The following is a 23,276-nucleotide window of genomic DNA, read 5'->3' on the forward strand; positions in this document are numbered from 1 at the left end:
GCACAGCCTGGGAGCTGCAGCCATCTGGAGCTCTCTTGTCATTTTCTCGGTGAAGCCATAAGAAGAAGCAGGTTTTCCCAACATTTCAGGGATGGAGTCACAGGATGGGTCAAGTTTAATGCTGTGCTCCCATCGTGAACCAAGGTCACAATGTCCCAGTTTTAGGAAAACGTACATGCATATACATGCAGGAAAGAAGGCAGAACCATGGAGGACACTTTGCTGAAGCCTCTACATTGCCCCAGCTGCCAGCCCCACAAGTTATCTGGGCTGTGTGCCGTAACACTTGGAACTGGTGGATAGTCGTGCTTCGAAACAAACAGCATCATAGCATGGCTTCAATTCTCTTTCATGATAAAGGACTTGTAGAAGAGAAAAAACTAAAGAAAATTTTAAAATAGAATACAATCCCATCAGTCAAGGCAGCGTATAGGAGAATGCATATCAACAGAAAGCAGCTGTCAGTACTCTGCAGTGCAGCAAGTGAACTCCTCTGCGCCCTCCTCAGTGCACAGCCATTGCAACACACGTTACGTAGAAAGATTACAGAAGTCCAGCAGTTCTCTGATGAACTTCACTTTCCTTTCAGCTTGCCTCTTCTCTTTTGTTCTTTTTTCTCTTTTTTTTTTTTTTTTTTTTTTCTCCTGGTACTCTGTCCTTTTTTGCTGTTTCCTTCACACCAATCTACAGCACCAAGGCTCTCCCCAGAGCCTGCAGTTCCGCCACTACTGAAAGTTCTACTTTGCCATCTCCACGTTTCTGAATGAAACATCTGCTTTCTGACCTTATGGCCCCATATCCTGGAGCATTTTCCTGACCTGATAGCTAACAAAGACTTTAGTCTGGGGATCCTGTCTTGGCTGTGTTTAAATCTGCAGGTGATGGGTGCCATCTTACAACAATGCCTCTGTAGTCAAATCTTTGGGCATAAAGGCTAAACTCAATGCCCACAGCATGACTTCTTTATGGCTACGTTTACAGCACAGAACCAAGGGTTTTTCCTCAACAAGACAATTCATGTAAGACCAGCTCATAGCCTCTGTTGATTCAATCTTATGTCAGTATTTTCTCTCTCACCTCTCAGCCTTTATTTTTAGGCCTGTCTGTGCTGGCAAGCTATTGCTGGAGTGAGTGCATACTACTGAAACACCATCAATCTAGCTGCACAAAAGAGCTCAGCGGTGGAACTGCCTGAAGGCACTTTTGTGGGGCTGAGTTCTGCAAGGGGTTGGTAACGATATGCCATGCTACAGGGCATCCTGCCCAAACCAGACAACAGCAGCGCCTACCATGCCCCAACACCAGTGTTTCTGGGTGCATGAAAATGACCCATGAGGCTAATTTAGGAAAAAATGAACCAATCTCAGGAGATTAATAATGGCATTCATCACATTCCCATCCCTTTGCAACACCAAGTGGTCACTCGCTTACAGTCTCCACTTCGTCCTACATCCTCCCCTGCAGCCAGCACATGTGAACACAGCATGGACGTTGAAGGCCTTGCTCACATCCTCTCAGCCAGGACTGTTGCAGAGTAGCTGGCTGTTGGAGAGGGCATGTACATGGTTGACTGTGTTACTGTCAAAAATACAAAACACTGACAAGTGTGTTTTCTAGAAGTATGGGTGGCATGCATGCTTAGCAGGCTAAATCCTGCTTGTGTTTCTTGCAGAGAAACAACCCTAGCATATATAAATGAGCCACATCTTCAGGGATCCTCAGCAGTGCTTGAGGGAGGTGGAGCAGACACAGGTCCCTGCTGTACATGTGCGAGGGTGAGCACCTGTGGTTGTGAGCTGGAGTGCACAGGCAGAGAGAGGACTTGTGCAAGGCCTGTGTACCTGCACCTTCTCTGCCTCTCACCCAGCTGTTTCTCAGTAGATGGAGGCCGTCACCACGCACTGCAAGACATCTCTGGCCATGGACCAACCCTTGAGGATTCTTGATGAAGGCAAATCAGGGCTGAATGTAAGCAGCTTAGGTCATTTAATCCACAGGCATGCATCCTTGGGATGAAATGTATGAGAGTTGCTCCAAAAGTAAAGCCTCCTATGTTATTACGTTGGTCCATGATGTCAGAGGTGGATGTTGGAGTTATAGCAGTAGAGGTTGAACCTTCCTACCAAAATTCTTTTCCATTTTGTTGCCATGAGACAGATGGCAGCAGAGGGGCCCTCTGACAAAATGACGTCTGACATGGAAGTGCTCATGAAGCAAAGCTGTGCCACAGAATTCCTCCATGCGAAAAAAAATTGCAGCAATTGACATTCATAGACGCTTGCTGAACATACACAGAAACCAAAGAGTGGATGTGAGCACAGTGAAGCAGTGGGTGTTGTGTTTCAGCAGTAGTGGCACTGACTTGAAAGACAAGCCATGTTCTGAATAGCTATGCACAGATGTCACACCACAAAAGGAAGAGTCTCCAAATAACTCACCCATTCAAAATGGCTAATAGTGGTGACTGAGTTGAAAGGTAGTGTTTTGTAGCTGAGAATTTGCTCTATCAAACGGCGCTATTCTGCTCTTTACAGCTGCTGTAATTTCCATGAGAATTAATAGGAGGCATTACTTTTGGAGCGACCTACATACAAACCATGTTTTTCATAAGTCTGTAGACTAACTACAAGAGTCTCTGTCCTGAGCATAATAACATCTGTTGAAGTTTCATGTCTTATGTTCAGCCTTCTCGGCGTTAACCGAACTAAAGCCGTGTAAGTCGTTTACCACCAGGGAATGAAAAACAAAGCTTTTAAAAAAATGCTTGCTGGGTAGTACTCAGAACTGGTGCAAGCACATAATCAACAGGAGCTGCTCTTCCCTGCATTGGAAAGGCACAAGCAAAAGCTTTGAGACCAGCTTCATCAATGGTCAAGTAGCATCTCTGCAGCTCGCGTAGCTCACCCCCACCCTCGCTTTGGGGGCATGACCCCCACCCTCATGTTGCACTTCAGATGTCTGTTTCTCACCTCTTCACTCAGTGTCAGATGGCCTTCTAACTATCCAAGCTTACAGAAAAGGCAGCTGTATTCGGGATTTGCCCTTGCATGTGATGTGCACACCTCAGCTGAGCACGTGTGAAGAAACCCCAGGCAGCCACTGGGGTGCAAACAGCCATGCAGTATGTCATGTCGACTGAGAAAAGACAACGCCAAAGCAAAGCTTCAGAAAATTCCCCAGCTAAATGATGTTTTTGTGCTGAAAAGCACAAATTGAAAAATTGAAAACGTGTTTGCATGTTTGTGTTTCAGGTATCAAATGCTGGAAAATGAAAAGGGCAGTTTTTCTTGCAGTTAAGTTTGTCATGTACTCACAGAATTAAATCCTGGATTAGGGAAATCATTTAAGCCAGTGGGACCTAGGTATCATCGTGGCTTTTGAGAACCAGAGAACATCTGGCGTGAAACCTGAACCTAACAGCTGTGTTTTTGTAGCATGAGGAAGGCACAAACCGTGCCACTGAGACTGGGGAACACATGGAGGCTGTCAGTGCTCACTGGCGGCAGGCACACGAGGTGCTGGCAGCAAGGAGAACAGGGAGGAACGTTAGCTCAGACGCTGCAATTTCAAAGAAATACTTGCAAAGCTGGAAGCAAATACTTAATACTTGATTGTTCGTTCGTGGGACACCACCAGCTTTGGGAAGCGCACAGGCAAACACAGACGGGTCTCTGCAGTGCCGGTGCTGTGTGCAGTCAGAGGCTGCAGATAAGTCTGGTCTCAGCAAGGTCAGCTCTCCCCTTGCTTCCAGGAGTGGCTAGGCACATGCACACCATAACACATGGCAAAAGGTAGCTGCAGCAGGGGATAGTTTTCCCTGTTTCCTGGAAAAAGCAGTGGTTGGTGTATTGCTTACCAGATCATTGGTAAGCTGCTCTCTTCAATAGCCCCGGGAAGCAGTGAGCACTGAGTGAAATCTCACCTTAGTGCTCCTTTCTTGAGTAGGAGGGCAAGACATGCAGGATTAACGGGGCAAAGTTCTCTGTGACTCCAGTCTTGAATTCAAAATTGCTCTCCTCGGTGTTATTAGAATGACTTGAGATACCTTCATTAAAATGGACAGATCCCTCTGACCAGCGTGTCTCAGAAAGCAAGTGTGTCTGCCCTCGTGTCCAGTATACTCTGGTCAATATGTCCACTTCACAGAAATCATTATGGCCGTATGTTCCCCCTTTGTTTCAGGGTGCCCATAATTGGGTTCTAGCAGACGACCCGTTGAGATGTAGGTAAGGCGTCTACTATTATTCTTTCCTGAATGCTGTTTAACTTGAAACCAGAGAGTTTGTTTCAGTATTCATTATGACAAATGAACACCAGAAATGAAAACTAGGCAATAAACTGTGTTAAAATTGCCCATGTCTTTCTGATGCCCATGAGTTTGGTACCAGCATATAGCACGATCACACACAGCTGCTGGATAGGATGCTGTACAGCAGTAACATCAGCCTGAAAGATAGCCACAATGAGTGTTAACCTGGTTCAAAGTTGCTTAAAGCTTATTGAATTCTTTGAATCAGTGCACCAGTTTCAAAACACATTTTCAGATGCATTTTGAGCCTAGACTTGTACAATGTTGCTGCATACGCTAAGTCAGTCTCATAGCAGTACAAACAAGCAAGTATTTACAGTGCTGCTTGTGTAAAATTGAGCAGACTGATCTTTCTTTGCCACAAAAAAAAACAAAAAACAAAAACAAAAAAAAAAAACAATAATAATAATTAAAAAAGCTTGTGTTTGAGTCTCACAGCCTGTCTCAGTGTGCAGTAAGAGGAAGCTGTCCCGCACAAGGAGGCCCACATCTCTTCCTTATCCCCAGTTACAGCCGTGGTACCCACAGCAATTAAAGCAGTAGCCAGACAGCTGCAAACAACATGAAACTACTGCATTTCTATGACCACATGATGTGCCAGGAGAACCACGTCCTCCTATTTCTTTGTTTCACTTGAGACCCAGACAACATCACCAGAATTAAGAAAACAACAACGTTAAGTTTTCAGAGTCTTAAGAGTAAAATTTCAATGAGCTTGTTCCTACTATTTACTTTCTTCCTCCTTGACTTGCACTTGGTTGTAGCAAGGTGACTCAATGCAGTTGTCCCAGGCAGTATTTTGTGGTAAGTGCTCGAGCTTTGGGTCCGAGGTCAGTGGCGGTCATAGGCGGCAGCAGCTGCTGGTGGGGCTGCTCCACGGGCTGCAGCACTGTAGTAGTAAGGAGAGCCTGGAAAAGAAGAGACGGCTGTGAAGAGAACAGATGGGGGCAGGATGCCATCTGACAGTGCCCAGAGCTCCTTCCTTTGGGTCCTGTGCCACGGGAATGAAGGTTGAGTGATCGGGACAAAATCACATCCCGCACTGCTGCAGCTGCCGTGCATTGCTGCGGGTTGGAGAGCACCTGGTTTGTGCCATTTACTTCTCAAAATCTTTATCACATTTTAGAACGTAAGGTTGGAGTATTCTGTCTCCAGAAGATTACAAGACTCTGACTTCTCTCATTCTTTTTTTCCCTTCTTTTTGAAGAATGAGAACCTTGCACCCAAAAGTACTCAATGTATTTTACTGAACTCAGAAATAATTACCCCTTTTCTGCTTCTTTCAGGGAAGAAGTCCCTTGGCTTTTCTAGCTCTGGCAATGATTTCAGAGCTCTGAGGACCAGAGATGAGCTGTGCAGGCCTGGCGTAGAGCTCTGCAGGTTGAGAAGTGCTGACGCACTCACCTATTAACACAAGGCCTGAGAAATAAACACTGATGATGAATTTTCTGCCCTGCGGCACTAAGCATCAAACCACTGAGTGATCACTGAAGGGTTCCCTGGAACCTGGGTTGTGTGCTGCAGTAGGGAAGTGTGTTAGATTTCATTTGTGTCTACACATATGGGTATTTGGACAGTACAAGCTATAAAATGATTTCCGTGTACACAGGAGAGGAAACAAGCTGATATGGTGCAAGAAAAGAATCACAAAATATTTCAAAGTTTTGTCAGTCCAGCCTTCGTGCCACCAACTGAGTTCCATATGCACAAAATGAGAAATGGGCCACAGTGGGGAAGAGTCCCATGGAAGGACTCACGCCACACCATCAGTCTACTGTTTCTTTATTTGTGAGCCAGTGCACCCACCATGAAGTGTGGATCATCTCTGCTGCTGCAGAGCAAGGTAGCACCTCCAGGTAAAGCACCTGGTGGGACTTCTGCATGCATCCAGTAGGCACCAGGAGGCCTGGCACGGCATGGGGCATCTTGCCTTGCACTTCTGCTGAGTTTTATTTCTCTGGTTTGCAGATGAAACAAAAAGGTTGTATTTTATGCAGAAAGTGAGAACAGTGCATCACAAAGCAATCGCTCCTTCTCCCTGTCAGCATGCTCCCATCCAAAATAGACTTGTCCATCCTTTGGCCATTTTCTCCTTCCATTTCGTATTACCTTCCATATATTCCTTGGCACAGCCGTTTCTGGCCCCTCCTTGTTCTCCACCTGCTCACCGAAGACTTGCCTCCAGCTCCATTCAGCAGCCCACAGACCTCCCTGCAGGACACCATCCTGGCCCCACGACCACAGGCAGCCCCGAGCAGTGAGACGTGAAGCACAGACCACAACCACGAAGCAAAAGCTGCCACAGGCAGCACCGAGTTGAAAGCAATGAGAGAAAATGGCAAAGAAGTTATTGCAACAAGCCAGCATGAAATTGAATCGTTTTTCTTCATTAGACTGCCTTTCTGTTATCCACTCTTAGTGTGTGCTTGTTGAGCAAGGTCTGAGCTGGCGTGCCTGCCAGGCCCTGCAGACAGTGATGGACGGAGCCCCAGGCACACGCTTGCTTCCCAGCATGTCTGTGCACACGCTCCTGTGCACATCACTACATTATAGGAGCTTCAGGTCATCAGCAGAACAGCGCGGAGAACACGAGGTGCCCTCTTCTCCACCTCCTCACAATGTTTCCTGAATTATCCATGTGGACACCTGGCTGCAGCTCTGAGATGGACGCAAGGAAGTAGCCAGTGCTGCGATACCAACCCTCTCAGCTGCAGAATCCCAGGGCTGGTTGCACTGCTGCTGCAGAGAGTGAGCTGTGTCGCGACATGCAGGAAGTGCAGGCTATACCCTGGACAGGGCTGCAGGTGATGCTGGTGGTAGACAGAAGAGCACGAGGCCAGGGAGCTGCCTCAGTAAAGTGATTTCTCCTTCTGCCCTTGCTTCTCTTTACCACCCTGGAGGACTGGAAGTTGGTTTCTGCCCATCTGCGAGAGTTGTGGATCACAGCACTCCAGACTGCCTTTCTGCACAGTCACCCAATCGGTATCAGCTCTCAGGCTGGCTGGAGCAGATGTGAGTGGGCTGCAGATGCAAAAGGAGCAGCAGGCACAGTGCAGGCGCAGCACTGACAGCATGCAGCCGCTTTCCTTGCGGAATCACACAGCTCTGCTCCACCCTTTCCCAAGCATGGCCTTAGGGTGGAAAAACTGGCTTACCTCTCACTGGTGCTACTCCAAACTCACAGGAGAAAGACCAGGGACTAAGCACTGAAATTGCCACACCGTCCTCAGCTCTCTTTGTTCCTATTCTTATTCCTTCCCCCAAAATCATTTTTCAGCCCAAATTCTCTTTCTTGCACTTGTAAATCATTGCATCTCTCTTCTAAATTTCTCTTTCACAGATCTGAGCTTGGTGTGATTGCCGCGGAGCGATTCTTCCTGGTCAGAACAGGGAGTTAATTAAACATAGGCGCTGCTGAGCGCTTGGAGTATTACAATTTCGTCTTGGTGAAGGGAGGGGACCTAGTAAAACAAACTGTGTCAGTCTGTGTACTACTACAGATTAATTTTGTCAAGGTTTCTGCTTTGATGTTGACACTGCCAGAGCTTGCTCTCCAGAGAGAATTACTAAATGTACTCACGTATACTGAGAAGTATGGAAGCAGCGTGGATAAATCTTACATTAACCTCCTCTCCAGTGCAGGTGCCCAGGCACATCTCATGAGTCTCCTGGCTGTGCACGGAGGGGTAGAGCAGGCACCTGAGGCTCTGCAGCAAGGTCTGCAACACGGCTCTGCAACAAGGCTCCTCCTTGTCCAGAGTTACCAGTGAGCAACTGAGACCTGGCCATGTGTGGAGTGCCCAATACTACAAGGATACAGGCAGGGCTGTGTATGGCTGGGCTCCCTGCAAGGCTCAGGAGACCTGCTGGTTGTTCCAATGCAATGCACATGGCTAGGATGGAGCTCACCTTCCCTAGGCTGCCCCTGCGAAGCTGTGCTCTGTGCTCACAGCTAGCATAGCAGCACGACCCCAGCAATGCCTTGTCTCTCACTGAGTACTGCTGGCACAGTACCGGGACTCTCTCCAAGCCCCCAAAGCCAGCAGATGGAGGCAGGCAAGAGGTGAGGAGGGAATGTTGCTGGGGCACCGATCTAAACTGATGGAAGGGACGCTCCATTCTGTGTGGCACCAGCTCTCACAGGTGCTGAGCCTTACAGTCCACTCCCTCTGCTGTGGGCAGAATGCATTTGTCCCAGCTGTACTCAAACTGTGTTCTGCCCACAGAGTCAAAGAGAAAGAAGTTGCCCCCAGAAATTATCATCCAAAAATGAAACAAGGACACCAAAGCAAGTCCTTTCCTGCACCAGTGGAAGTCTGCAGGCACGAGTTTGCAACCCAGCCTTGCCAAAAGCCACTCTTGTTATGCAGGAGGATGGACCTCGGGTTGGGTTTGCATTTATTCTGAATATCCCAAATATCCCACCGGTTTCTTCACAGACTTGCAGGGGAAATGAAAGAAACATGCAAAGCCTGTCTTCTGAGGCCTGTCTTCGGGCGCTTCAGAGCTTGCTTTGTCTTCCCTTCAGCAGCAGGAGTTTAAAATATCTCATTTGATTCCAAAGGAGGTACAAAAACAGCCATTAAGAAATCACTGTGTGCACTCTTCAGACTGGTTAAAGCATCTTCTTCCACAAAGCCCAACCAAACTCTTGCAGGCAGTCCTGGCTGCGGCCATGGCAACTGCAGGTTTAAGCACCAGGGCTCCTCTGGCTTTGTACAGCTATGCCCATCGATATTAGCTGAAGATCTGTTCTCTGATTTATGATGGAAGCACTAACAAACCCTTAAATGTGGCACAGAAAATAGCAGTAGCTTACCAGCACCATGGCATGAGAGGCAGAGGCTGTCTATTGCTCCCGAAGGATTTGTTTAAGGACAAGAACCATGATGAATACAGCCTGGGTGGCTCAATTACATGGGGACTCAATTACTTAAAACAAAGAAAGTGGATGGGGAGGGAAAAAAAAAGACAAAAATTCAAAATTATTTCTCTGCTGGAGGTCACATACAACAGCCCTGTCATCCATAAATCTGGAAATCTCCAAGGCACGCTATTCCTCTGTTGAAAGATGACAATTAATTGGTATTTTACTTACCTCATCCATGCAAATTATGCAGGGAAAAATTCTAATTACTGCATTCTACATGTGTACAAGGTCAAAGTGGGCCATCTTTTGACAGTGGTGTAAAATGGATTGTGTTCATGCCTCACATGAGGGCCATGATCCTGCGTGAGCCGTGGGGCTCCTGCTCCCTACTGTTTGTGAGAGCCCATGCAGACATCTAAGAGACTGCACGAGCACAACAGGCACTGCAAACCCACAGCTGAAGAGCAAATGTAATGTGAGGTCTGGGAGAAATGCAAATGGCTGGAACCAGCAAGGAGACAACACCACTCAGGGTAGTGGGGCTAACATTCAACGACACGACACAGCATCTCCCTGAAGAAGGCACTCCCAATAAAATGACACCAGTCGTGTAGGAACAGGATTCCTCCACTTCAAGAAATGGGCAGTCTGTCTTCCAGCAATGCCTTGTGCCTGCCAAGTGATTTTATGAGGCAGGAATGGGAAGACAAGGGCGTTTAGCAGCGGGCTTCCTGCTGGTGAAGAGAACTAGGGGATTTGCTGTACCCAATGGAGATCTGCAGCCACTCATCAGCGAAGAGCACTGGGACACAAGGCAGCTCCAGGACACGCATCCTGCTTATCCTGGTGATTGATAATTGCCACTGGAGTATAAATGAGTACAGCTAGGAGCACGGCCCCAAAGTGGGGGCAGCAACTTACCCAGAAGTCCAGGATTGGGAAACCTCCAGGAGTCGTTGTAAGTTGAGTACTGTGGGTGGCTGTACGGGCTCCCAGAAAACTCACTCCCTAAATTAAAGGGAAACAGAGAAAGACAAAATAAAGGTCATTTGATCTGAGACTACAGTCACTTGTGTGGGAAAAACACACAAGTTCAGCATCTGTAGTATTCCAGTGAAAGCTTTCGCAAACGCACTGCCGACCACCCTGTCTGTGGAAGGGCCGTCTGGACCACCAATTATTAAATGAGTACAGTCATCTTCTGTGTGTCCTTCTGCAATCCAGCTCACACCTGCTGAGTTAGTGGGATTTCCTTGTGCAGCTTGTGCTGCAGGAACAAGATGGCTTGCGAGAGTTAAGAGGAGGAATCCGAGACCGACCTAAAAGGCCTGGCCATCGCCTCCACATCCCTGCAACACTGAGGGCAAGAAATGCTGGGACAGACCTGCTCAGCCAGTCTCCCTGTTAGCAGAAGATAAAACAGCCGATCTTCTAGGTAGTGAACACCGTTCTAGGCTCTCCAGCAGAACATGGCCCTGCACCCATACTTCCATCGATCACTTTAACAAAGGAAGAGGGATGCCTGCATCAGTTTCAGGAGTTTCTGAAACCCTCCAGACAAAGGCAGAGTGAAGACTCAAAGAGTTGTTGCTATTTGTCTCCTCACAAGCTGCTTTCTCCATCTTTTTTTTCTCTTCAGATATCATCTCCTGTTTCATACCTGAGCTGCAATCTCTTCAGGGCAGCTCCATGCACAGCACAGCTCTGACCTTGGGTAGGGTACCTGGTTCCACTGCTATGCAAACGGAAACGTCACTGTCGTTTCATTAGAACATCTCCCATGAATGACAGCTTCTCTGTTCTCCTATCTTTCTTCCACATCTCTTTCTCCTTCTCACATCTCAGGTTCACAAACATATACACACTAAACAGTGCCGATGAAGAAAGAACAATTTTCCTACAGCAAGGTGGCAGAGAAGGCTGGCAGGCTGAAGAGAGAAGATGCTGGCTGCAGCCTTCATGTGTTCAAGTCCTCGGAGACAGAATGGCTCACATCTCATACTGGGGAACTCTCCTGCCTCAGCCAAGGGGCAGACCTACAACACACGTCTCCAGCTGCAGCTCTGCTGGGCCAGCACCCCACAGCACCACCTGCCACCCCCTGGCACAGCCACCCAGCTGACCTGGAGCCATCGCCTCATCCCAGCCCAGAGAGCAGCCTCTCACTCAGGACAGGTCTGCCAAGAGGCTCATTTGCTGACCCCAGGAGAGAGGCGGTAATGCTGCGGTGATCGTTCAGGTATCACAAACCTCCTGAGCCGTGCGCTGCTGGGAGAGCACCATTTGGCTGCTGCTGGCACGAAGCAGCATCTGTGCTTGCTGGAGGCCGTGCGGTGTACAGGCAGAGGAGCGAGGTGGAGAGGACAGTGCCTGCTCCCTGCTGCGCAGCCCTGCACAAGAAGCAGAGGTGGAGAAGAGCGTGCCCGCTCCCCTGCCCACTCCCCCTATTTGCTCCTCTGCAAACAGCCAAGGCTCCCCGTGACACTCACATCCGGACCTGCACCCTGCATGACCTGCACCCACCAGAGACAGAACTGCACATCCCTGCCAGCACGGCGCCGTGTGCCCCAGGCGTTCCAATGGGTCACAGCACTCCCTCCCACCCTACACCACGCGTGCTGCTTCGGAGGCAGCAACGCCTCCGAACACGCAGCCGTGCTGCAGATGGAAGCAGGCTGACATCTCATTGTTCCATTCTCTCCTGCCTCGCTCTCCGCCCCTCAGAACCTCTGCTACCCCCTTCCCTTCTCGCACACACATAAGGACCCTCTCTGGGGATGTGCTGGTGCCTGTCAGGCTGAGGCTTCCAATTCTCTGTTTTTTATGCCTCAGTGGTCAGGGTGTCAGGCTCCTGCAGCACACACCAGCCAGGAGCTGGAGGAGTCACTGAGCACCATCAGCTTGGTGACAGTACCGTGTGCTTCTTAACATACTCTGCATATCCATCAGCCCTGCAAAAAGAGACTGAGGGTAGAGGGGGGTTAGGGGGCAGAGAGGGAATAGCAAATGAGGGAGAGAAACAAGTGAGTGGTTGAGGGAAAGGAGAGATGGGAGAGAAATGCTCAGGCCCTGCTATCATCATCACAGTGTACAGGCAGGCAATTGCCGTGGCTGTAGGTGAGCTAAACTGGATGAATGAATGCTGCATGAATGCCTCATAGGTTCCACCAGGTGTTCCAGACCCATCAGCATTGCTTTCCAACTGCACTGCCAACCAGCCCAAGCTCTATGTATTAAAAAAAAAAAAAGACAAAACCACAAAGAATCATGGAATCATTCATCCAGGGGATCACACACCCACACCCACACATGCCTGCCTGCACTGTGGAGATGGGACTGGGGGCCCTTCGTGCTGAACAGTGCATACCTCCTCTCAGTGCAGATCTGACAGCATGCCACCAGGATGCTCACTGCTGCTACACTTAGAGATGGAGGTTTGGGTGGAAGGTTTGGGAGGAGTGAACAATTCAGAGCAATACTGCAGCAACGGTCCCTGGGAGAGGTGCTCCATCCCAGAATAGCAGCACAGCGCCTCTGGGCAAGCTGTGGGACTGAGCTGTGCAGCCCAGCAGTGGTAGTGCAGCCATGGGGCTGAGCCATGCAGCTTGGTGGTGGTGGTGTAGGTAAGCTCACTTGCCCACTATGTCTCCTCTAGGGACTGCCAGCTCATTTTTACCAGCCTGTTTGCTTTCAGGTAAAGTCCCACTGCGTTTCCAAAGTAATGTGCAGAGGAAATGAGAACTCTGAATTCAAAAATCACAGGAAGCAGTATGTGGAGAAAAAGATGCCATGACTTGAGAGAACTGTCCCTGCAAATGGGTTGAGAAGACTGCATGCCCCTCTGCACACAGGGTGCTGGGTTCAGTCCACTTCACAGGATCCATCACTCATCCCAAAACCAGCTAGCAGTGCCATTCTGCTCTCAGGAGCTCCGTGGAGCACCGGGGTGCTGCAAACCATTCCTCTCTGAAAGGGAAAAGGACGGGGCAGAACAGCAGGAGTGCAAACATTGGCTGTCCAAAGGAAGCAAGATGTGTGTGAGGACATCACTGCAGTGGGTACCACATTCTTCCTTAAACATCATCCAAGTCTAAGGGAAGATCTGCAGTCAGTCTTAACCAGTAGAGACCTACCAGTCTTGGTAGGTAAAACAGGAAATAAGTTTCATGTTCAACATCCTTTTTTGTTGTTTTTTGAAGGGATGCTGTGTAACCATAGAGGAACATACATGGAAGGGACCTTTAGAGGTTACTTGCTCCAAATTCATGCTCAAAGCAGAGCTTTGAAACAAGCCATATCCAGCTACGTTTTGTCCTTTCCAACCTCAATGGCTATGATTCTCCCAGGACAAAGGTTCCACAGATTTCTGGGCTGCTGACTCCACTGTCACCACGCAGCACAAAGGAGATCTGGCTTGTGCTGTCCTATCCACTGGGGTAGCACAACTGCCAGAGGCTGACCAGCAAGGAGCTGATAGCTCTCCTGCACTCCTGTCTTTGTCCATGAGTGTTCCACAGAACCGAGGGCACTGACAGCTCTGCCTCCTGCTCTGCCAGTGACTGGCCATTGGTCTACTTGCTCTCATCCAAAGTGGATAGTGACACTAAAAAGGCACAAAAGAAGGAGAAAGGTACGAAAGCACAACCCTACCAAAACAAAACAAAAAAGAAACCAAGAGGGAAAATGCACTATGTACGCCGAAAGTATGCCATTTCCTATCCAGTTTATTGTTAGTGGAACTAACAACCAGTCCAAAGTCCCAGGACAAGCAAACAGAATCAATAAAGCAGTCACTGAAGAGCAGGCTTGGAAAGTTTTCCTGAGACTGGATTGTTAGAAAACATTCCTGTAAGAGTTAATGGCCCAACATGCAACAGCAATAACTGTGCTGCAGAGAAAGAGACCTCTGAGGGAAAAGAACAGCTTCTGTGTAAGCACCATGTGTCTATTTTGGCTTGTGGTGCATATTGGAAGCCTTGTTCATGTATGACAGCAAGCCAGCCCATTCCTCGTCTCGGCACAGGTAGACCCAATAGAGCCAGCCCCACCACGATGTCTCTGCTGACTGCAGCATGAAACAGCTGCTCATCCCCTGTTGTGCCATCTTGCACAGGCACAGAGTGAGAACACAGCAGAGCATGGCAGTCACAATGTGAGCTCCATCTCCTCCTTGGTGGGCTGCAGACCTGAGGGCAGCATTTCCCCATCTACCAGCTGAATTCCACTGTCCCACTTTTGCAAGGAAAGTGAGGGCAGCAGTGTGGCAGCACATGGGTAAGGAAGGGTCGGTGATGACTGCGAAGGCAGCTCTTTGGCTTGCCTGATGAGACAAGAAATTCGCGCCACCTCTTTGAGGTACCTCACAACATCTGCCTGGTGCACCACATTTCTCCTCTTGCTGCAGTTTCAGGAACACTAAGGAGGCAGCAATCCCAGTATCTAGAAGGAATGGGCAGAAGGCTTCTCTAATAGCTTTGACCAGCCTTCTGATAAAAGGATTTGGGCATCCTGCACCCCTGCATCCCAAACACGGGCAGAGAGACAGGGAGAGGGCAGTTGGAAGAGGAGGGAGCCTTAATGAAAATGAAACTTTTCCAAAAGGAACCAAAAAGTTCCATTTTGGAAAATACTGTCAATGAACTGTTTTGGAAAAAAGGAAGGTATTTTTCAGAACACCTGAGACCTCAACATCCGAACTAGAAGCTGCTGGCAGCATCTGGACCCCGCATTGTCTGTCACTGAGTCAAGCAATTCATCCCTTACACACAGGAAAAAGGTAAATAAAACATTAATAAACAGAAAAAGAGAAATGCTTCCTGTGCAATTATTTCTTCCTTTTTTATATGGTGAGGATGAAACAGAAAGTAACAGATCTCAGGAAAAGAACAGCATTTGCAAACGGTTTTCAAGGAAATCTCTCTTTACACATAACAGCATCACTGTTTGATTTGTTTGAAAACAGCATAACAAAGCCATGACTAAAAGTGCAGCCAGTTCTAGGCAAGACAGAGCCCCTGGAGCTGCTGAGCAGCAGCAGAAGTCGTGCACAGAAATACAACGTGCATACAGACAGATGCACACTAGAAGAGAGATCAGCAGTTGTACACAGATTTATGCACACTCTTTATGCATTTTGGCTTTTCTTGGTCACATCTTACGTTAATGAAAACCACCCACAGGGGCTTAATACACCACGTGTAAATCCACTGTAAGCATCCAATGGATCAACAGACTGCTTACCGTCACATATGAATCCTTCCACTCAGCAAAAGTATTCTGCCTACATCTGTCATGCATTTACTGATTAACATTTGGGCGACCGTTGCCCAAACCTTCACACATTTTCAGCATCCTGGCGTGCTCTGGCTGTGTTTTTGCACCTCTGTCAGAAAGCAGTGTGTTGTAGTTGCAGCCAGAAGGCACACAGTCATATTCAGATAATATCACTTGAACTTCCTAGTCCCACCAAGACTGCCAATTAACTTCTAATGAGAGCTATATGTAATTTTATTTTCATACAGACTGCACTGTATTTTCTCTTTCTTAAATCTTCACATTAAGTAGCACCCAGTTGAAGATGCAGGCTGTCATATTTAAAAAATCAAACATGCAGATTTTTGTAAGACTACTCATTTCCAGGAAGCTACGAGGCACAGCAACCCCACCAGTGAGTAATGAGTTGTGGGTTAAGGTGGACGTACCTTGCTGTGAAGTCATTGTACGATTCTCGACCCGTGCTGCCTGCCATAAAATTTTAATGCTGCCTCTGACATATTTATGAAATACCTCACCCAGTCTTTGCAGGATGACAAAAAGATTTACACCTGTAATTACTGCAAGCACATAGGTATTAGATATGCACTTTAAACTTTTGTACACAAAGGTATTTAACTTTAATACAACAAAGGTAGGTGGTGCCACAGAGCAACCATACTGGAACTGCATTAGGAGAGAATTATCTCCCAGTACAAAGTGGACAACAGCCCAACTCATTTGCACAGAACACAGAGTTGCAATTACTGATGACAAGAAAGTTGCCCTTCCCCTCCCGTGGTTGACATCTACAGAGCTGTCTGCTCTTCCTAACCAGACACCAGAAACTCAACATTTTGGCACTGTGGGTGAGCACAAGAATAAAGCAAAGCAAGCCATGCTAATGATGTGTGGGCTCTTCACACCTCTGCTTAGGATTCAGAGCTGAAAATCAAGTTCTTCTGAGTGCTGCCTGTCTTGTATACCTTGTGAGCCAACAAGGGAAGATACCCCACTGGATCTTTTGCTTGCAAACAGCAAAGGACTTGCAGGTGATGTAAAAGTTGGAGGTCATCCTAGGCATAGCAATCAACTATTAATAGAGTTTGTGATTCTTGGAATAGTAAAGAGAGAAGCTAGCAAAACTGCTGCCTTGGACTGACAGAGGGCAGACTGCAGCCTGTCTGTAAGATGCTTAGGTGACAGAGTATGGCCAAAGAAGGGCAATGAAGCTGGTGGAGAGTCTGGAGCACAAGTTTTATGAGGAGTGGCTGAGAGATTTGGGGTTATACAGCCCAGAGAAAAAGAGGCTCAGGGGAGACCTTATCATTCTCTCCAAATCCCTGAAAGGAGCTTGTAGCAAGGTGGGGGCAGTCTCTTCTCCCAGGCAACAAGCAAGAGGACAAGAGGAAATGGCCTCAAGTTGTGCCAGGGGAATCTGAGGCTTGATATTTGGAAAAACTTCTTCTCTGAAGAAGGGTTAGGAAGCATTGGAATAGGCTGCCCAGGGAAGGTATTTAAAAGACATGTAGATAAGGTGCTTAAGGACGTGACTTAGTTGAAGAGTTGGCAGTGCTGTTGATGGTTGGACATGATGATCCTGGAGGATTTTTCCAAGCTAACGATTCTATGATTCTAATAAATTTTCCAAACTATGTAATTGAAATGTTACGTTGGGATCAGGTGAATATATTCCACTCCACTCTTCATTCCGGTCTTTGCCTTTCTTTTATAAATTCAGCCCTTGTAATAGCATAATATGTTGTTACTTCCAGGAATTACACAAGTAATTTAACTAATTGCATAAGTGGTTATAAGATTACAAGCCATAACAACATATCCATAACGTGGAAATTGGAGTTCTAACACCTGGAAATTAAGAATTTTGGTAGCTTGATAGAGGTACTTTGCTGTTGACATGGAAGCAGTCTTTATTAATGTGAAAATACAGATGTGAACAAGGGTAGGAAGGTGCACTGCTCACAGAGCAGTCTTCCACACCAATACGCTCTGAGACATAGAATCATAGAATCACAAGGTTGGAAAGGACCTAAAGATCACCTAGTCCAGCCGTCCTCCCATTACTATTTACTATCACAAGCTACTAAACCACATCTTGTAGCTCCCACGTGAGACATCCCACTGCTGTTCTCCTGAGCTCAGTTTCAGAGTATGCAGAGCAAACCAATGTTCAGCTGGGGCCAGGCCAGCACCTCAGACAACACCAGGTCACAGCTGTGTCCTTCCCTTTCTGCCAAGGCAGCAGCCCCTTCAAAGCAAGGAAAACCCTTCCATCTTATTCTAAACCTCCGCAGGGATGAACACTCCCAGCTGAGGAGTTAGGAGCCAATATTTGGTAACCAAAGCCATGTCAGGGTGAAACCTGCAGCCTGCTTGGTCTGACCAGGAACAGGTTGAATAGCAAACTGTGCTAAGCATCAGAACACATTAGGAAGTGAGTGCTGATGGGAACCTCATTACCTCCCAAGCAGTGTTCTCAGGCAAGCTGATGCTCAAGGACATCATGGCCTGTGCCCCGACAGCAACCTGTGGCACATTCTGACTGCCCAGGGTAAAATTCTATGGGAAGATGCTTCTTCTTGAGTGCTGGCATTATGTTTCTCTACTTCAGTAAGTGCAAAGGATTGAACACTAAAGAGCCCTCTGTAGAATCTCTGCTACAAAGAAGGCTCATGTGAGGAAGAGAAGACATGGCAGCATCTTTACCCTGGCACAGAGACCAGTTGTTGACACAGCAAGCAGCCCTTCGCCTACCTGTACATTGCTGATCTTGCCATGAGTCCACATACACATCTTTATTCTGCAGAAAAACATCTACATATTCCAGGGAGTTACTTTTCTACAGGAAAGCTGCTGTGGTGCAAAGTAACCTTTGCTGCTAATGCCTGAAACTCCAAGGACTGAGTGGATTTACTGTGAAGCAGAGCCAAATGGGATCAGTTTTAGTAACAATGAGGGGGAATGCATTTAAATTTCACAACTTTTTTTCCAGTCAGTGTAGAGACTGATCCACAATTTACTGCAGCCACAGCTGGCAGACAACATGCAATCAGCATCCAGTGCCACATCTTGTTCTAGAAATTGGTGAATGTTTTCTTTCTGGGGATGCCTTACTTCCCTATTTTGGTTCTTTCTCTTCTCCTGGCACAGCAAGAGCTGAACGTGTCCTTGTGAGCAGGACATGCATGAGATGCTTCATCTAGCTTTCCTCACCTACATCCCTCTGTGCATATACTTACACCTGCCTGGAACAGGTGCATATTTCCAACACAAATACTACTTCATACACTTCGACTGTCTCTATTTTAAAAGACATCCTCAGACAAAAGAGCTGACGTGGATATGGGGTGTCTTTACAGCTCCCTCTTTCATTTTGACTAAGATCTTGCTTAAAATTTTTCACCTGATTTGTTTTTCTTTCCATTACTTCATTCCTTAGTTTCTTTTCACACTGATATCACATCAGTCATATTGCATTGTTATCTACTGTAATGTCTTGGCATTTGACTTGTTTTCCTGAGGTTTCAGGGTGTCCAGAAACTTCTGGAAAGAGAACACTTAATTCTCAAAGTATTTCAGTGTTTGGTCTAAATATCAATTTGTGACTACGTGAGTTTGCTGCCAGACAAATGTTCTATGTTCAGACAGTCCTAACTGCCACTAAACTCCTTACCAGCAAACATCATGAAAAACTGAGCTTACAGTCCACGAAAACAAATCCAGCAAGTGGTAAAAATGCTGAGGTCAGAATTAACATTCATAGAATCATAGAATCATAGAACATTCTGCAGAAGAATTGCTGCAGCTGTAAAGAGAAGATAACTGGGAGCTCAGGGACGGATCCTTGTCTCCAGCCTCCAGTTGCATTCCATTGACAACACAGACAGACTGGAAACAAAAAACAGCTCATTCACTGCAGATTGACTTGGCAAGTGTTTTCTAAGACTGTGAAGCTGCATGAGTGTCTGAATTCTCAAGTTGGCCCCAGTCAGGTACATCTTTTAGCATAAACAGAAACCTGGGCTTGGGAAAAAGCACGCAAAGCATACCACCTCCATGGGATGCTAAGACGTGGACATGCCAGACAGGGTCTGGCGCTCCAAGTTGAAAAGAAACTGCATTCTGCAGAGCACAGACCAATTGCAGAGCTTGGATGTGACCAGAGTTTAGACTCTTGTTCCCTGCATGGTGCTGTTTGACTGCTGCTTTCAGCAGCACACAGCTGGCTTGGTGCACAGCGGAGTGCAGCCAGCATGGTGCAGGTATGCAGCAGCCATGCCATGCTCCTTCCGCTCGTGGGTGCAATGGGCCATTAAATGTTTTCTTCTCTGCTTCCTTCTGAGATCTGAGCACTCTCTCACGCTCAACCATAGCGTGTCAGAAAACCTCCTGTTTGATACTACTGACTTGGTCTGCTCCTCCACTATCACCACCCATGTTATTGCTCCTATCGCTCCCAGCACAGTTTGGCAGACACAGCCTGTTGTTTGTGGAGCAGACAATTTGCTGTTGGTAACTGCAGTGTATTTATGGCCTCAAAAAGGTGAAAGCTCAGGAACGACACAGTGTTTTTCATACTCTCGCATCTCTGATGCTCAGGTCTGAGGAACTCCACCACAAGCAGAGCTCAGCCCTGTAAGCACAGGACGCCGTGTGTGCTCAGCTGGCGGCCCTTCCTGCATGCCTAGGAAGCAATGACTGCATTTGGGACAAAAGAACCTTCCCTGGATTTTCAGTGCCTTGCTTTGCTAATCCAAAACACAGCTTTCCAAAATCCCAAGCCTCATGGCCTCCAAATTACATTCAGCTTTTTTGTAGTTGTGATTTGTTTCCGTCAACAGATAATCAGCACTGACACACACAAAAAAGCCAACAGGAGGGGCCTGGAGGAGCACAGCACAGGAAGTGCTCAAGTGTAGGATAGGAAACAAGATAGGAAAACTCCTAGTGACATTAAAAACAAACAAACAGCAGGGCTTTCTAAACTTGTCATTGCTTCCACAGCCAGCGCCGCTGCCAGAAGATGGGCAGAGAGTCAAACCCATAGCACTGAATGAAACACCATCAGGAAGCAGCCTGTATTTTTAGGCTGCTGGCAACATCTCCTTGCGGGTGCACGAGCTCAGCTGCACTGAGGCAAGAGATAAAAGCTGCAGCTTTACTGCAAGGCTTATCCCGGGCAGCCGCAGCTCCTCGTGCAGCACTACAGCGGCTCTCGGGGCTGGAAGCACAGCCATCCCCGCCCGCAGGCACTGAAAACGCCTTTCTCCTGCCCTGGGCACAGCATGGGCGCTGACCGCGGCTCCTCCTCCTGCTCGAAGCCCTGGAACTGCAGCCCCTTCGCCCCTTCCCCCGGCCGCCCCCAGGCGGGGTACGGATGGGGCACGGACCGCCCGCAGCCCCGCGGCCGGCAGAGCGGAGCCGGCCGGGCTGTCACTCAGGAGGAGCCCCTCGGTGCTCCGTGTTGGGTCTTCCTGAAGGGGGGGTGGGGGTCTGTCTGAGCCGCTGCTGTCAGGGATTTCAGACGGAACGAGGCACCGAACGCGGGTCTGACAGCTCGCCGCCGAATTAGAGCTATTTGCATGCTAATTTTCACCGTGCTTAGCTCGCTGGCAGACCCGGAGCCAGAAGCAGGCTCTGCGTGTTTGGAACAATGCTTGACTGATCTAGCGGCGTTAACGAGCAAATTATGGTAATTTTGTTATTACAAATTCATAGAAATTTCCAAAGAGTGGAGCAATACAATATGTTTTTTTCTCCTCCTCCTCACTCCTAAATACGGAACCTTTTGTTTATACACACTTTGCTTTGCTTACTTATGTTTAGTTATGCATACTGTTTCACTTCAAAGGGAGGAGGCAGGAATTACAGCTGGAGCAAAGGGAAGCAGACCGAGCTGGATTCGCCGTGCTGATCCCTGGGACAGCATCCCCAGCTGCTGTTATCAGCAGTGCCCTAAAAGCCAAGGGCACGGAGGCTCGTGGGCCTTGCTCAGGATCTGGGCTGTAGGAAGGAAACCTGTTTGGGAAGAGAAGATCCAGAGGCTGTTGGCTTTTCCTTCTTAACCCTTCACCTTCTTGCCCTTGTCAGCATGGTTTCTACATCAGTTGAGTGAAATGAAATTTGATGTGTGCTCTGTCCAAGTGCAGAAGATGTACATCTGAAAGATGAACAACAGAATGTTCCTCTACGCTCCTCTGGTCCTGGCAGCGCCTTACTCAAAATGTGTGTGAGCAGTAGATAAGCTTATATCATTTTCTTAACTACTTCGTTATTAATAATAATACGTACTAATCATTTGTCAGTTGATTTTCAGTCTGTTTCTGCACTGAGATCTCTGTGATGCTGCATCACTTGCTTCATCATATGTGATGAAACTTATGTGGAATTTGTTCTCTGACCACAGAACAGTGGGAGGACATCTGTGTGAAGCAGACCTAAACCTGGGAGAAGGCAGTAAGCTCACTTAAATAGAAAACACACCCTCCAACATCCCAAACATCAGTACTTCCTATTTCTTAGCAGCAGTCCTCTGGCTTTAAAGGCAGATGCTGTGACAAGTTGTTGTGTTCTTCCAGGGTCATAAAAGTGTTTCAGGGGCATTCTGCATCATGGCTGCATTTGCACTACGTGAGTGTACTCAGACTCCCCTGCTGGCAGCTTTGGATTGCCTACAAGGTTGCTACATCAAGCACTTGCCCCAGCATCACGCCTTCTACCTGCCGACAAGAGCACTGCCATGATTTCCCATAGCACCTCCTTTCCCTGGTCAGGCTCTCTGCCTTGAGAGCATCCCCACAGATGAGTTTACAAAACGAGCATCCCGTAATGCACACGTTTGTCTGAAGTCCACCAGAGCAACACCGGAGCATCGCTGAGCACCCTGACCCCAGGAGCCCCAACCAGATGAGTGCCACAGAGGGCGCAGCAGGGCATAGGGGGATGATGACAATGAGCACAGTGTGATCCAGCCTACACCAGAGCTGTGCAAAGCCAGGATACTGGCACAGAGTCAGTGATCATAATCAGAACAGGGACAAAAATCTTTGTTGAGATCTCAGTGTATGAAGCAAGCGGAGCAGATGGCAAACAGATTCAGAAATCATCACCAAGCTGTAAGGAGACAACTTGCTGCTTTCCACCTCACTAGAGGAGTGCCAAGGTTCATTCCTTGTTTTCTTGGGAGATCTTTTCAGAAAAAAACAGCTTGATTTTCCTTTCTGTTTTACTGGTGGCAGCAGCTCCACTGTTCCAGTAAGCAGCCAGTTCAGCCTTGTGCAGTCCATCAGGACACTGCTCTGGCTCTGACACTGATGGCCTCTACCAAACCACACACAGTGACTTCTTTGTCAGACCCTGTTTGTCAGTGTGTTACCTCCCAGCTCCCTTCCTGTCACATTTACTGCTTCACACCATCGCAAGAGTTTGGCATGGGCAGAGTCAGGACAAATAACACAGATACACAATGTTAGCAATGACCAAAAGGTTTCAGTCTGTAGGGAAGCCTATCCCTGAAGGCTCAGTGCAGGAGCTGCTCACTCATTCCTGCCTTTTGATCCCAGCCTCAACACAGCACTTGTGCTCCTGTTCCTTGTAAAAGATCACTGTGTACCAAGCAGGTTGAGGGTATTTTCCCATCCAGGACTGGATGGGAGAAATAGACCAAGCAGAGAAAAGATACACAGTCTGTCCTGTCTGCATTAATACCCACTAATGGCAAGGAAAAATTCTTCTAAAAACCATGCATTGTTTTTTTTCTCCCATTTTCTCTCATTTCTGCTTTGCTCATCAGGATGCGCCTTCTTTTTTTTTTTTTTTTTTTTT

General features: G+C 47.7%; 1 protein-coding gene across 1 annotated transcript in view; it reads right to left on the reverse strand.

Moving 5' to 3' along the window:
- Positions 1-345: 345 nt before the first annotated feature.
- Positions 346-23,276, reverse strand: part of PAX5 (paired box 5) — a 113,974-nt gene continuing 91,043 nt past the window's right edge. The window contains exons 9-10 of the mRNA XM_085213628.1: positions 10,101-10,187; positions 346-5,217 (exon numbers count right to left, since the gene is read on the reverse strand). Coding sequence (XP_085069754.1) covers positions 5,141-5,217; positions 10,101-10,187 — 164 coding nt within the window. The 3' untranslated portion in view covers positions 346-5,140. The remainder of the gene's footprint in view (positions 5,218-10,100; positions 10,188-23,276) is intronic.

Source organism: Meleagris gallopavo, chromosome Z, assembly GCF_905368555.1.
Source record: "Meleagris gallopavo chromosome Z, MGAL_WU_HG_1.1, whole genome shotgun sequence".
Classification (NCBI taxonomy): Eukaryota; Metazoa; Chordata; class Aves; order Galliformes; family Phasianidae; genus Meleagris; species Meleagris gallopavo.